The sequence below is a fragment of the Polypterus senegalus genome, chromosome 9 (genome assembly GCF_016835505.1).
Source record: "Polypterus senegalus isolate Bchr_013 chromosome 9, ASM1683550v1, whole genome shotgun sequence".
NCBI lineage: Eukaryota > Metazoa > Chordata > Cladistia > Polypteriformes > Polypteridae > Polypterus > Polypterus senegalus.
In genome coordinates, this window is record NC_053162.1 from 183,088,172 (window position 1) to 183,104,763 (window position 16,592).

Genomic DNA, 16,592 nt, shown 5'->3' on the forward strand with positions numbered 1-16,592 from the left:
CTGCAGTTCCCGAGACGCACATCCTGAGGTCTGTCTGTAAGATAGTCCATGATCCATGGCATCAGGTGTGAGTCTACTCCCATCTCGGTCAGCTTGTCTCTAAGGAGCAGAGGTTGGATGGTGTTGAAGGTGCTAGAGAAGTCCAGAAACATAATCACATTAGAATTCTTGATCATTTTTTCTTATTCAAACTATGTATTTTGTTTTGAAAAAAATAATTTTGAATCAATGCGTTGAAGATTAAAATTTGACAAAACATTCTTTTCACATATAATGTTATGTTTTTTTTAAATATTGAATGACCAGTGATATAAGATCCAGTTATAATGGGCTTCAAAAGTATGCCCATTATAACTGAATCAATTTTGATACTGTCAAACAAATGAGTCAGAGACATCATGAAGATTTGGTGAAGCCACTCAGATATTGTTTTCCCAGCTGCAAAAGCTGATTTTTTAAATGAGAAGTGTTCATAGAACAGAGTCCAATACAGAATTAACTTGCATGGAGACAAGATGGCAGTTTTAACCGATAAAATGGGAATTTACGTCATCAGCACTGAGACCGGAAGTAACATCTTCATGACCAGAAGTGACGTCATCAACAACACCACGACCAGAAGTGACCTCTTCTTGACCAGAAGTGGCGTCATTGTCGGTGCCGGAACCAAACAAGAGACTGAGAGAGACAGTTAGCACACTCCGCCACCCCCAGGCCTGCCGTAGAATTACTAATTGGTAGGCCCTTTAGCTGTTTCCCATGCGCACATGTGTGACAATACTATATATAACAAAATTGGCAGAATTATGTGGGCAAGCAGAATAATTTTGTAACACAGGTTCAGCACGACACCGCTGAAAGGTTGCCAACCCCTGCATTAAAAAATGTATCTTCAAAGAGGACATGTTTGCATGTTTCAGATGACAACTAGGTGGTAACGTCCATTGTTACTTACCAGCATCTCTAATGCTCTGTACTTTGTTATCTGCCATGTGCACAAAGTCTTTCTACTGTGTTACTCACCTCATCTTCTTGTTTGTTTTTCCCTTTTCAGGTGTCATTTTTTCTTTATTAACAAACTTTCAATTTCAAATATGTCCATGAGAAAGCGGCTCTGTGCATTTGTTTTGTTTTTTGTGATTTTCTATTCTTACAAACAGTCTACAGTGGTAATGCCTTATTTTAAACACTTCTTTCATCACTGGCATCCTCCGGTCACTCATACTAAGGTCTCCAACAGTCTAATTGTGTTGACTTACTTTAATGAGAATATAACTCCACCAGTGACCATCCTCTCTGAGGACGTAATTCACATTATTGCCATCACTAAACTGGTTGGTCACGAAGAGTACCGCTGTCATATTGGTTGTAACAGGACATTGTTCTCCATGGATGCACAGGCTAAAATTCGCTTTGTAAATTACATCCTCCCCTACAGGCTAATGGACCTTTATTGTCAAAATCCATGTGGCTCGGCAGCGATTTTGAGTCGTGTGACTGCGTGGGCACATGGTCAGAGGGTGGCCTCAGAGCTCCCTGCTGCATTTAGAGCTATTGCTAAAAGACATCCTCAGCGGGACTTCACTGCATGCATTTCCGCATTTAGTAATTACGATGGTGCACTTCTTATTCAATACGTTGAGATGTTCCAACATTTGGGGGCAGAAAAGATCTTTCTGTATTTAAGTGAAATGTCCAAAGAGACACAAGATGTGCTGGCTGAACTCAACCACAAGGGATATGTGGAAGTCATCCACTGGAGAGTTGGTTTCATTTTTACCCAGTCGAATGGCAAGGACTTCCAAAGAGATGTTCAGGTCGAGGCCTGGAGTGACTGCTTTTATAGAAACATGCATGACACCAGGAGTCTCGCTTTCTCTGTGGCAGAACCAATCGGCCTTTTCAGCAATGCCTGGTGGGGGCTGCATCAGTTCTTCAGAAAGGAGAACTTCAATTTCAGTACACTTGATCTGAAGGACTGTGAGAAGTATATGACACAAGATCAGAAGGACCAATCACCGAAGGGGACAGACACCTTGTTGGCTTATGTTAGCCTGGCTGCTGAGCCTGCCACATATGTACGGACTTCTAGACTGGCTCAGTGTCTGAACGAGGGGCCTCACCGAGAGCAAGTGATGTTTATTTCAGCAAGAATTCCAGGGAAAGGTAAGAATTTCCATGTCATTATGACATTAGTAGCCACACCCATTGTTATTCTGAGCAAATCAGAAGTCACGACGTGTTATGTCATCACACCTTTGGTGTAAATGATGATGACTCACTATGAGCAACATCCAAGTCTGTGGATAAATTAGTAGCTTGGTTTGAAGATCGTTTTGATAGTCTCCTGTTCATGTATTGGTGTTTAACCTTTTAGTTCCATTCAGTTTGTTTAGAACATAAGAATGTAATGAACTTGACCTGTCCATCAGGTTTGTTTGTTTAACTAATAACTTAAGTTGTCGCAATATCTCATCCAGATTCATTTTAAAGGTTGTCTGGGTTTCTTCTTCAACTGTACACCCCAGTAGACTTCCACAACTCTTTGCGTAAAGAAGTGCTCTCTGGCTTCAGTCCCAGATGCTCTTCCCCTTAATTTCCACTGGTGTCTCCAAGTATGTGAATGACCTTTTAGTTGCAAGAATTCTTCTGGGTCTTTTTATATCAAGGTCTTTGATAATTTTGAAGACCTGGATTAGGTCACTATGGAGTCTTCTCAGCTCTAGACTATTTATTTTTGATCTTGATCTGTCCCTAATTACTGATCTCTGAAGACTGGACTCCTTCGATACTGCAGCTCTTCAGAGAATCATTGGGTACCACTGGTTTGACTTTGTGTCGGATGAGTAGTTGCTCATGAAGTCCCAAATGAGGCACATTACCTGCATTGTGAGGGAGTGTCAGTTACGGCAGTTATGGCCATGTGGTGCAATCCCCCGAGGGTGATCCGACTTGCAGGATTGTCATTGTTAAGGACCCGAGTGGCTGGACCAGGCTAAGGGGATGTCCACGTAACACCTGGAAGATAGATGGTCATTTCCTGAAGGTGGGAATGAACCACATGTCTGCCTGGGGGATTGTCATCTAGGATCCCGAGCTGTTTCATTGTGTGGTGGGTGCAGCAGATTCTCCAACCTGGTTTCAATTTATATTCTATTTTCTTATTTTGGTCTTCCATTATTCTGTTTCTCTTGGCAGCACACACATGGCTTCTTTTCAACTTATTAAATTCTTGTGTTCTGCCACAAAACTGCTGTGAGGTCTCTTCATTAGGAAAGGGTTACAGAGAGAAGGCTTAGGGAAGAGACAACCATAGGGGAGCAAATGTTTTATTTTATGCCAAATAATGATGCAGTCTTTGCATTGAGACAACTCATAGAGAAGCATTGAACAAAACAGAAAGGTCAGCAGGTGGTGTTCATTAACTTGGAGAAAGCCTATGACAGGGTGCCACATCAAGAGGTCTCAAAGTGCAAAAAGGGAGAAAGGAGGACCAGAGAAGTGTGTCAGATTGTCCAGGATATGTATGAGGGACTCTGCTTAAAAGCAGGATTGGGATAACAGATAAGGTCCTATTTGGAGGAGGTCTGTACCATAGATCTTCTTCAAGCCCTTACCTCTTAGATCTGGTTATGGACGTGTTGGCTCATTTGAGAAAAGGTCAATGCCCCTGGTCCAGGATTTTTGCTGATGACGTAGTGTTGTGTAGCACCAGAAAGGAGGAAGTGGAGAGGAAGTTGGAAGAAGTTTGGAAGCGAACTCGGCTCTGAATCCTCTTTTGCTCCTGCCAGTCAAACCTTTGCCCAAGTTTTCCTCAAAAGTCCACTCTCACTGAGTGATGAGTGCTGAGGCAACTTTATACTTTAGGTGGAGGTTACTTCTGCATCAATCCCTGAATTAATTCTGGGATCAGGGATGCCCTTAGTAAGTTCTAAAATCATTTTATGAGGAAATTCTGTATCTCAAACCCTTTTAGCCAAGTATAGTGACCCATATAACAGGACACAGGTTTCTATCCATACAACATGGATGCCATTTGTTGCCACTTGGATGTTTGGGAGAATTCGGCCAGGCTTATCCCCCATAACAACTCTCTTTAAGAGAAACCCCCAGCTCTGACAAGTACAGAATGTTGTATGCTTGCACCCAGACCACCACTCGCTCTTCTTTTGTGCTGACACTCCCTTCTACTGTTTTCTCAGGGTACCCAGATCACATACAAGTAATTATGCCCAATTTATTTTTTTAGCCATTTTACCACTTGGAAAAATTCTCTTGTCACCAGTGTTCTTCTTTTTCCAGGTATAAGGTTTAGACAGACTTTCCCCCTGGAACCTTCTTTGCAACCCAAGAGTGTACAATGGATTTGGATGTACTGTAGATATCTGCATGGTCTGCCTTCTTCTTTCTGAATTTTATGGGTTTGCTAACATTAAAGTGATATTGTTGTCCCGACACCACTGGGTCAGCAGGTAGACCTCTCTTTAAGCCATCTCTTCATTGTTTGTGTTCTGGAGGGAGAAAACCATCATTTTAGAACAGCAGGAATTACAGTAGATTCTGAAATCAGATGTCTTCACTGTCTACACACTTGACAGAGTTGTATATTTCATTTTAAATGGATACATTTGCCATTTTCTCCCTCAGTCTACACGCAGTATCCCATAATCTTCTTCACCTTCTTCTTCCTAATTTTATATGGGGGTCGCTATTTTTTTTACTTGACTTCTCCAATTGATGTTTTGGGATGATTTTTTTCAGCCGAATGCCTTTCCTAACGCCAACCCTTGGGACCAGCTCCAAAATGACAAAGTGAAAACATGGTTTCAAAAATGTATTAAAAATTGAAAACTGAAATCTCCGATTCATAGAAGTATTCAGACCCTTTGGTGTGGCCATCCAAATTGTGCTCCGGTGCCTCCTGTTTTCTTTGACTCTCTGAGATGTGTCTAGAACATGGGGCAAACTAATTTGACTGGACATCATTTAGAAAAGCATGCCTGGACCTGTCGTGTAGAAGGTCCCACATTTCACACTGCATGTCAGGGCAAAAACCAAGACATGAAGTCCAAGGAACTCTCTCTAGACCTCTGCGGTCAAACTGTGGTGAGGCATTGATCAAGACAAGGAGATAAGTCCATTTTGGAAGCTTTGAGTGTTTCCTGGAGCACAGTGGCCTCAAGAATTGTATAATGGGAGAGGTATGCAACCATCGGGACTCTTCCTGAAGTTGGCCGGCTAGCCAAAATAAGTCACTGGTGTGGTAGAAATTTAAAATCTTATTAAAGAAACATCTTCTAACAGGGTAAATCAGTTAATGGGCAGGAGAAAAGATGTTCATTGCATTTTTTAATTATTCCTTGGCAAAATGCCTTAGAAGGAGCATTATGCAAAAGCAGTCTGTTACAACAGAGTCAGAATGACCACAGAAACAAAGAGTAGAGGTTCATTTTATAAACTGTTGAATTTACATACAGTGTCGATCAATGCATACATTTTGCTCTGGTTGGTCCATTGGTTTACACCCAAATGAATTATATAAAATAAAAGTCTATTATATTATATTCTGTTTTTTTCTTTATACCTTTGAGTTGAGCCAATCACCCTTGAAATTTCTGTGCATATAACAACTGTCCATTCTGGTTATTTACAGGACATCTGCTGACTTCTTAGTTATCTCTTAGTCATCTTTCAGTACATTTTGTTGTTCACTTCACCATTATCTGATTTCTGACATTTATTAACCCTTTATGCTATTTCTTTAAAATGAATGCTCTATTAACCTAAAATTATTCTTCCACACACACCCCTTTGGGACTACTTAAAGTCCCACTAAAACTGAAAGGACCAGTTTCCTACTGTAATTCTATTCTTAACCTGTTTAATACATGTGAGTACACTAAATATGTCCCCCCCGTATCTGATTTTCAACATTTACTAAGCCTTTATGCTATTTCTTTACGATGAATGCTCTATTAACCTAAAATTATTCTTCCACACACACCCCAGTAGTTATAGGCATGGGGTTTCTGTCAAAATCGCAATTAGAGCTGTCAATCAAAATGATTAATGACTTTTAAGTCCGCCCCCTCTGACATCATACTGGAAGTCCTTCCCCGATGATGCAAGACCGGAAGTCTCGCCCCGTCACCTCCTGATGACGTCGAGCCGGAATTCCCCGACCCCTGATTGGTTCAGGGTCCCCTGTCCCCACCCAGACTCCTCCTTGCACCCGATTGTTTCAATAAACTGTCAAGGGGTCGTTTGATGGATGTCTGCCCCCTGGTTGAACTCACCACCGCCCCCCCTCTCCCGAATTTACCTCGACAAACCCAGACATGCCCGTGGCGTGTCCTGACCAGATGAGACAAGCCCAAAGTCGTCCCGCACCGGTCCGAGGACGTTCCCATCCGTACCCTGCCAGCCTAAAGGGCAAGGTAGCACCTGACGGTCGGCCTCCCCACACTGCCCGGTCACCCACACTTCCCAGTCACCCACACTTCCCTGCTGAAAACCTAAAAAGTGAAGCATTTTGTTCTATCTACGATTTTAAGACATTAAAATATTTCATCTTTGCTTCTCTAAGTCAAGTTGCTTTTTTCTATCTCACAGACAAACTGTCAGATCAAAGACACGGTCTGAGTCAGTCAGCGCGATCGCACCCTGTTTCTGGCCGCACTTAACGTCTCCCCACCACTTCCCAGCCACTTCTGAAAGGGCCGTTTAAAAAAGCCAAGCATTTTCTTCTGTTCTATCTATGATTTTAATATGAACACGCCATTAAAATATCTATCTCATCTTTGCTTTATCACTTACAGGTCCATCCTTTTCCATCTCACAGAAATTCCTCAACCAACATTGAATCAGCTTTCTCAGTGACAGACTTCGATTCTTAGCAGGTTTCTCAGAAAGAAATCAATCAGCCCCTCTTTTAGCAGACCCCCTTGCAAGCAGGCCTGTGTGCTCTGTCTCTCTCTTTCTCTCTCTCAGAGCGCAGACACGGGCTGAGACAGGTCCTGCTGCAGCGTGGAGCGCGGTCGCCTTCACACAGTTGTGTGCTTCGAGCATCCATTCCCGCTGGGTGAGGCCCTGCAAATTCGCCCGCTTGTCAGCAGCTGTCTGTAAACTCCCCTACCCCCTTACGTCAGCGGGCTCGAGACTGCGCAGACCCTCTGTCCATGACAGATGGATCTTTTAAAGTTAAGGGATTTTTAAAGATTAGCTTGTAAAGCTTGAGATAACTACTAGTTCAGCCTTTTAAAAATCACACCTAGTTAAATAATATGCAGTAGTTCCCTTTTAAATCATGTTAATAGACGTATAAAAAGTCTAGCCTGGACTGATTGGTGGCTGATACCAAAAATGTTCACATATATACAGAGCTTAACCTTAGGGGCCGTCTCCATTGAGAATATTCAGGAGTGGCTTTAAAGCGCAGGCCGGCGGTGCATTAACTCTGACCTAATAAAAGTATTCTGAAGTACTTGCAGAAGGGACCCGCTTGTGAAATGCCTGCTCTTTGGAAATGGCCTCTCTCTGTACAGAGCCACCTGTTTTAAAAAGGTTGAGATAACGAAACATTTTTGCTTTATAAACTCTCATTTGGACAGCCGGTTAGAGACAGACTTCAGGAACTTACTGTAATGGTGTTTTCATTCATTCATTTCGCTAAATGTCATTATTTTAATACAGAATAGTAACCCAAAATCCGGGTGATTTTAGACGTGTGAGTAATATAATGAAGTTATTTTTAAAAGTAACCCCACAACGCTCAAGAGAGACTGAATCCACGTGTGTTTTAGGATTTGCTGCGGTCACTGATGAATTTTCTTTTTGTGCTTAGCTCATTTCTATCACCTAGGAGCCTTTTGACAAAACAAACCTCTCTAAATACACTTGTGCATTTAATTGGAGATTTATAAGAAAGCACAGGAGGCCATAGTGAGGTGAGCTGGTTTAACTAGAGACAGGGGATGTAAGAAATGCTTTTTTGCACCTCTGAAGTTCATCGAACTAAAATCATGTTTTTAAAATCAGCAGCTTTAGCTCATGCTAGTGACCTCATAAATGGGAGCCAACAGCTCAGCACGCTTGTATAGCTCACAAAATAGCAGAGCTAATTACTCTTTCTTCTTAAACTAATGATCAGATATTCGGGTAATTCTTAATGAAACACTAAAGTGCTAGTGAACAAAAATACATGTTCAGTAGCCAAGTAAAATGACCAGTTGCTTTAACATGAAAATAAAGCATCTTTGTAAAGGTCCAATTTTAAAACATTATAAGAAAAATCCTTGTTTCCAAAAGAGTTCTGCCCATTTTTCCAACAGTTTTCCTGACGGATCTTTGGAATCATCAGGGCCTTTCTGATCACATCCACCCCAAACATAGCATAGAACTTAATTTCTGTACTCCTTTTAAATGAGAATAGCCAGTATAAAGTACCTAAAGGAACTGGAGACATCAGATATCTTCTGTCATATAGTTTTCTTGCCAGCCCAAGTCATTCAGATTCTGCTTGCAACACAAATGTACGATTATTTTTTCTCAAATGGCCAAATCTTTGGCCTGCTAATCATGAAAAATAAATACATAAATAAATCAGATTTTATTCTCATGACACTTTATTTGCATATTTTATTATACCTACTTGTATCGACATTTATCTATCTCTATATTTATTTTTCTGTATCAGAAGGTAGTTTAAGTTCAATTTGTTTTGGGTTCAATAGATGTATTTTTCATATTTTCGATTCTTGTTTTCTTTTTGTCACATCTTCGAGTCCCCCTTTTGTTACTTCGCGCCCCCTAGCGTGGTCAGCCCAGAGTTTGAGAGCCACTGTGTAGGGTTTTATTTTGTAAAACACTCTGCGACATTTCAAGCTAAATTGGATTCCCTTGTTTATTCAGCCATCCATCGGTGTTCCATTTTTGTTATAAATTGTATTTAGTCTCTCTTTATTTACTAAGCATTTTATATGATGATTAGAAAACAGTTATCTTGTTCAGGCTTTAATTTAAAACAGCATTTTCATCAGCAGGTTATAAACACTTTGGTACTCAGGGGGCTTTGTATAATACAACGTTTTAGAAATGCTGTGAATGCTTGGTAAGAGCCTTCCATTTTACATCAGTTATGAGACCCTGAAAATAAGAACGGTTATAGGAGGTTATAGGAGCAGATACACTACAGGGCTGATGAGGATTAGGCTTTGGACACGTTAGGCCAATCAGGATGGAAAATGTTTTAGTGAATAGTTACATCATATCTATTATAGGCGTCAGCACAAGGATTACAATTTTACTAAAACAGTGAGGTTTATTCTTTCTTTTTGGTAGTCCAGGTGACATAGGACGGCGGTTATTGAAAACTGCTTTTCTCCTCTGTTTGTGAAAAAGCAACCTTGGTTTTAGTAGCATTCAGAGTCAAGGGACGTAAGTTTGAACTGTGATTCCAAGTGACTGCAAACGTCTTGAATACGAGTCAAAGGACCAGGGTCTGTGCAGGGATCATAGTCAGGGAGACATTATTATTCCAAAATGAAACATTGACTCACCCCTATCACAAAGATAAGACAGTACAAACTAAAATGTACAAATACTGAGTCACAGAGGAGATTAGAAAACATCTTAAGACCGGATCACACCAAGCTCACCGCACACTACAACAGAACCTCCGTGTTCTGCGGTATATTATCAGCTAAACTGTCATCTATGTAGGCAGTTCCAGGATTGCAAAGAGTTGGGGAAAACATTATTGAACATCTGCTAGTATGAGGCTGATTAACATGAGCCGGTTATTGTTAGAATCTTATCTGGCACTAAAGGTCAGGCTTGTGTTCCTCCTGATTCAGGAAGAACATTAAATATTGGAGTTTAGAATAGGAACTAGACTGATAAGGACATGTGTGCCAAAATAAATAAATAAAGTAAATAACCACATGAAAAAGTGGACTGATTACAATTTGAAAAACTGCCGTGATGTCTAAAAAACATTTGAAATAAATAATAAGCTTTTTTGACATGCACAGTCCAGAATAGTCTGAATGTGTCTTAAAGAGTTCATTTTTAAATAAAACTTAAAAAGGCAAATTAAAAATATTAAACCTGAATAAAACACAAAGTGTCATTTAATGATATCAATTAGTGTTAAGTATTATCAAGCACCGGGATCTATTTATAAGGTTTATTTAATTTAGTTATAAACAAAATGATTGGTGGCACTTTGCTTTGAAATGAACAATAGTCTGATAGAGCTTTAAGAATTAGAATACAAGGGCTGACAAAAAGTATCTCGCATCTCTGTTTTATTTTAACCTTTTGACAAGAAGCCCCTGGTCAGGGAAATATACCACCTATGTTGAAAATGAACAGTGCCGACATGCTAACTAAATAGATATAATCTAAGATATTTTAGAATATGACCCTGGGTACTAACCCCGATAATTCTGACCAACTAAAGGGTCTTCACTTAATTGTCCAGCTTCCTGCGTGTGCTATGGATCTTGTAATGGAGACTGCAAAAGATTCTCTAATCTTTACTCTGTAATGGTCCATATGACGGAGATCTAGCGCCTGGGTCCGCAGTGTTAACCAGTCATAGGACATGATGTTCAAAATTCACCTCGGGTTTTTCGCCTAGGGCTCAGTTGTTTGCAAGTGAACTCGCAGAGTCCTCCCCCCAGTCGGGTACCTAAATTCTTCCATCTATACTCACTTGCCTCCTTGTACGCGCAAAGCGGCTGTTAGATCCTGTCCAGCTTGCAGGGCGCTTGCAGAGCCTGACGTTACTTTCTGCATGTAGAGAGAGAGAGAGCAGGGGCTGCTGAAAGCTGAAGTGTGAAATCGGCCCCTGCTGGAACCATCACCCCCCCTATGGGCCATGCGGGCCACTTGCTTCCACAAGATGTTTCCTTAGGGTCAGCTGAAGATACCTGTATTTAAAATGCGGGGTGAGTTTGAATAGAAAAAGGGCTTGTTTTAGATCGATTTTTATACAAATTATAATTATATTAATTAATATAATTACAAATTATACTGCCCAGGCTAGATTTTTTAAACGTGATTTAAAAGGGAACTGCTGCATATTATTTAACTATGTGTGATTTTTAAAAGGCTGAACTAGTAGTTATCTCAAGGGGCCAAGGCAGGCCCTTCAGGCCAGCAGGGTACGGATGGGAACGTCCTCGGACCGGTGCGGGACGACTTTGGGCTTGTCTCATCTGGTCAGGACACGCCACGGGAATGTCTGGGCTTGTCGAGGTAAAGGTTGTAACACGCCCGGGAGGGGGGCGGCAGACATCCATCAAACGGCCCCTTGACAGTTTATTGAACCAATCAGGTGCTAGGGGAGGGTTCAAGGAGGAGCCTGGGCGGGGACAGGGGACCCTACACCAATCAGGAACCGGGGAATTCCAGCGTGACGTCATCAGGGGGCGACGGGGCGGGACTTCCGGTCTTGCGTCATCGGGCGGGACTTCCGGTATGACGTCAGAGGGGCGGGTCTTAAAAGTCATTAATCATTTTGATTGACAGCTCTAATTGCGATTTTGACAGTAAATCTGAATTCATTTAAATTCTGAAATGATCAATTTCCTACTGTAATTCTATTCTTAATTTGTTTAATACATATCTGTATACTAAATATGCCCCCTGATCTGATTTCCAACATTTATTAACCCTTTATGCTATTTATTTAAGATGAATTCTCTGTTACCCTTTCCACTTTGGGCTAGAGTGGTCTTGGTCAGAGAAGTGACGAAGAACCCAATGGTCTCTCTAACAGACCTTCTCTGCTGAGATGAGAGAACTTGTTGGAAGGACGGCCATCTCAGCAGCACTCCATTAATATGACACCTTGCCCGGAGTTTGTCAAATTGTATTTAAATGACTTTAAGAGCATGAGGGAGAAAAAAAGTCTTTGGTTGGATGATGAAAATTTTAATTCTTTGGGCAGAACTCCAAGCACCTTGTCTGGATAAGACCAGCAACTGCCCATCACCTGCCTTATACCATCCCTATGGTGAAGCATGGTGGTAGCAGTATTATGCTATGGGGTTGCTTCTTAATAGCAGAGACAGGGAGACTGGTCAGAATTGAGAGAAGGATTAATGCAGACAAATAAAGATAGGCACTCAAAGAAAAGCTGCATCAAAGTGTTTATGATCTCAGACTGGGGTGATGGTTCATCTTTCAACCTGACAATAACCCAAGTCATACAGTCAAGACAATGCTGCAGTAGCTTCAGGGTACGTGTCTGACAGTCCATAAGTTCCCAGCCAAAGCCCAAACTTAAACCCCATGGAGAGACCTGAAGATGGCAGTTAACAAATGCTTGAGATTCAATATAGTAGAACTTGCCAGAAATAATGGGATAAACCCAGTTTAGTGGAGACTCACCCAAGAAGACTCTAAGCTGGAACTGTTGCCAAAGGGCCTTCTACAAAATACTGAATTAAGGGTCTGAATAGTTCTATGAATGAGAGATTTCAGATTTTCATTTTTTTATACATTTAACGCCCTTTCTGAAAACATGATTTCACTTTAATACTATTATGGGTCATTGAGTGGAGAATGATGGGCAAAAAAGGGGAAAAATTCCATATAGGATTAAATCTATGGCACAGTAAAGTGTGCAGAAAGTGAAGAGGATGGAATACTTTCTGAATCCACTGTTTATTTTTATATCTTTGATTTAAGTTTAAAACTCCCACGCAGTTCTCTTGTCCCACTTTAAAGAATTCTGGCCTTGCACTAAATGAATGCACAAGATGTTCTTGTCACTCCAGCTGTCAAAGTAACAAATTCCCATACGTGTTCATGCTCTAATGTGTGCTTTAGTGTTTCCTGCACAGAAGACCCCTACACTGGTCACTCCAATCAGAGATGCTCGAGCCTTTGTTCTTTCGGCGTTTTATGATGACAGACATCAGGAAGACCTCATTCGAATTATCGGGATTGTGAAGAGAGATTACTATGAAAACCAAGGTGGGAGACTTTACTGCCATGTGCTGTGTCCGAGTGGCATTTACGTGGAGCCCGTGCGGACTGAAATTCATGTTGATCATTTCGACTTTCCCTATGGCACAGCGAGTCTAATCTGCAGAAACCCCTGTGGATCGGCCATTCTAACCAATGTGACGTTATCGACAAGCAGTGAAAGCAGGTCACCGGGGGTCACTTTGAAAATTCAGAACACTAAAGAATCTCGACCACCCAAGCCTCAGCATGACTTCACTGTGTGTATTTGTACAATGTTTGGTAACTTTGATAACGCCCTGCAACTCACCCAAACCCTGGAGATGTACAGACTTCTGGGGGCAGGCAAGGTGGTCATCTATAAAACGAGCTGCTCTGACCAAGTACAGGAGGTGCTGGACTACTATGCAAAAGAAGGGTTTGTCCAAGTGTTTGAATGGACAGTGAATTTGTATCTCAACCCTTCTTCAAGCTGGAGTTATGCTTTGCACAAGGCGGACTTGCACTACCACGGCCAGATTGCTGCACTAAATGACTGTTTGTACAGGAACATGTACTCCAGCAGTTACTTGGTTCTTATTGACCAGGATGAGATCATTGTACCCTACAAACATGACAACTGGAGAGACCTAATAGAAGCTTTAAGGAAAGCAACACCTAGTGCCAACATTTTTAGGTTCACAAACCGTATATTTCCCACCGATACATATGGCAAAGACCCTGGCGCCCTGCAATGGAATGATATTCCTGGAGTCAATATTTTGGAGTTTGTCAATAGGGAAACAAAAATTGAAAGCTATGACCCAAAAAAGATGATTGTGGATCCCAGAATTGCCTATAAAGCCTCGGTTCATTACCTAATGGAACATATTGGAAGTGAGAAAGAGGTCGACGAGCATGACGCCCTATTGTTCCATTGTAAAGAGCACAAAGTAATCTCAGAACCGTTGAATGATGTAAGGATCGCCCGTTACGATGCTCAGCTCAGAATAAACCTGAATCAAGTTTTGAGCAAAACTCTAAGAAGGTAAGACCGCCGTTATAAGTTGAGATGATATGTTCTAGAGCATAGGTTCCCAACCTTTTTTAGGTCAGAGCCCACTTTTTCAAAGAGTGATTCGATAGCGCCCCCCTTAGGTGAACTATACTATACTATATATTGAAAAACAAGGACAGATTTTTAAAATTATTTTATTAGAAGATATTAATAATATTGGCGTATTGCATAAAGTATGATTAAAAATATATATATTATTAAAAAAATTAATATTATTAGTGAAAGGGCTGAGCTTAGTGTTGTAGTAGCCGGCCCGGACACAGACAGGCGGACATGTTCATGTCACCCACAACACGTTTATTCACCATTCTGTACAGTGCCACACAACCCCAAAGTCCTGGCCACAATACAATGCCCTGTCTCTTCCTTCAGGCCACCTCCTCGTCTCTTCTCCATTGTATGAAGGGAGGCGGCCCCTTTTATAAGCACCCGGATATGCTCAAGGTTGTTTCCAGCAATCTCCCACCGACACGCCCCAGTGTGGTGGAAGTGCCGGCTGCATCCCTGGAAGCACTCCGGGTGTCCCTGCTTGTCTTCCCCCCAGCACTTCCGGGTGTGGCTGAAGTGCTGAGGTCCAGGGTCCCCAAGGCATTGGGGCGCCCCCTGGCAGTGACCATGGGCCCCTATAGGGTTGAGCTCCAAAGCCCTGTGCCTGTGGTCGCCCCCACATGGTCTGAGGGAGGCACAAGCCCTCCTCCGGTCCTCCGAGGCGTCCCGGCTGGGTCGCCCCCCAAAGCCATCTGAGACAGTGTGATGACGCTAATTTTTCGATGTTTGGTGCCATTTATGTCATCATCAATCTTAAATCATTCCACTATTGAAAATCTGTTTCTTGTCTTTGTTAATAGATTGTTGACCGTGCTAAATCCTCTTTTGGCTAAATATGATAATGGGAGACTTAAAGATCGCCTAATTCGTGTTGTCATCAGGAAAAAGTAGTGTTTCTTCCCACTGAAGAGGTGTATCCGCGAGAATTAAAAGATTTGTTGTTTGGTGAAAGTGAAATCCACATATGTGAGCGACAGGGACGCATAAGGAGGAATATTTCGGACAGAATTAAATAAATAAATAAATGCGTAAATAAATAAAAGTACTGTGAAATGAGAGCCTAAATAAATAAATGTGTCATGAAATATGTTTTTTGTTGCTTATTTATTTATTTCATTTTGTCCGTAACATTCCTGCAAACCGTCATGAAATACGACTGTCACTTTCACTCGTCAAAGTTGAGAGGGTGGGCTCTGACACGCCCTCTAGTTACTGATTGGTGAATCGAAGCACAAGAATTGATTAGAAAAATGCTTACTACTGCCGATGAAATGGATTCTGCCGAAGATATTACCTATTTCAGAGAGAGAATTGAAGATTTATTGGAAGAAATTACAATGTTGGCGGCCCTTTTAGACTCCGATGTAGATGAAAGTATTTTTGAAATTATCGGAGAACAGGTGGAACGGACTCAACTACACTCCAGTTCAGGTGTCGCAGTTCCCTGCTCTGGACCTCCATCCTTTGACATTCCAGCTGAGTCAATAGAACACCTTCTGTTATGCGGTTTAAAAGTACGACAGATTGCAGATCTATATGGTGTATCGGAGAAGACGATCACAAGACGAATGAGCCAGTTTGATATACGGTAAGCTGCAACGTCTGTATTAGTTTAGGTACTTTGACATGGAATGCCCAAAGCAGCGCCAACTAATATTTTGAACTGAGTATTTGACCCTTGTTTAATGAGTATAAAGTCAGGTGCATAATCGCAGCTACTTTTTCAAACAACTTTGCCACTGATCAGAGCTGTAGAGTATTCTATTGACTCTGCTGGAATGTCAAAGGATGGACGTCCAGAGCAGGGTACTGCGTCACCTGAACTGGAGTGTAGTCGAGTCCGTTCCACCTGTTCTTCGATAATTTCAAAAATAGTTTCATCTACATCGGAGTCTAAAAGGGCCGCCAACATTGTCATTTCTTCCGATAAATCTTCAATTCTCTCTCTGGAATAGGTAATATCTTCGGCAGAATCCATTTCATCGGCAGTAGTAAGCATTTTTCTAATCAATTCTTGTGCTTCGATTCACCAATCAGTAACTAGAGGGCGTGTTAGAGCCCACCCTCTCAACTTTGACGAGTGAAAGTGACAGTTTTATTTCAAGTCGTATTTCATGTCGGTTTGCAATGAAATAATTAAATAAGCAACAAAAAACATATTTTGTGGCACATTTATTTATTTAGGCTCTTATTTCATGACACATTTATTAATTTATGCTCACATTTCACAGTACTTTTATTTATTTACGCATTTATTTATTTAATTTTGTCCGAAATATTCCTCCATAGACGCGAAGGGGGTTGGCGAGTGAAGTGAGCAGGGGGTGAAGCTCCCTAGTTTTTAATAATTAGATCCACATACATTTTCCTTTGAATGTGATCTGTAGGTACCCCACTGTAATTTTAGGTTTAGGTCTGAAGGAATTCCAAAGCAATCTCGTATTGATAAAAAAACTTCTCACATATTTGTAGTAATGTTCAATGAACCTGTCAACACATGCATAGATTC

General features: G+C 41.4%; 1 protein-coding gene across 3 annotated transcripts in view; it reads left to right on the forward strand.

Moving 5' to 3' along the window:
- Positions 1–16,592, forward strand: part of LOC120536101 — a 45,168-nt gene that overhangs the window by 18,160 nt on the left and 10,416 nt on the right. For all 3 annotated transcript variants that reach the window (XM_039764479.1, XM_039764477.1, XM_039764478.1), the window contains 2 exons: positions 1,055–2,166; positions 12,841–14,005. In XM_039764479.1, coding sequence (XP_039620413.1) covers positions 1,095–2,166; positions 12,841–14,005 — 2,237 coding nt within the window. In that variant the 5' untranslated portion in view covers positions 1,055–1,094. The remainder of the gene's footprint in view (positions 1–1,054; positions 2,167–12,840; positions 14,006–16,592) is intronic.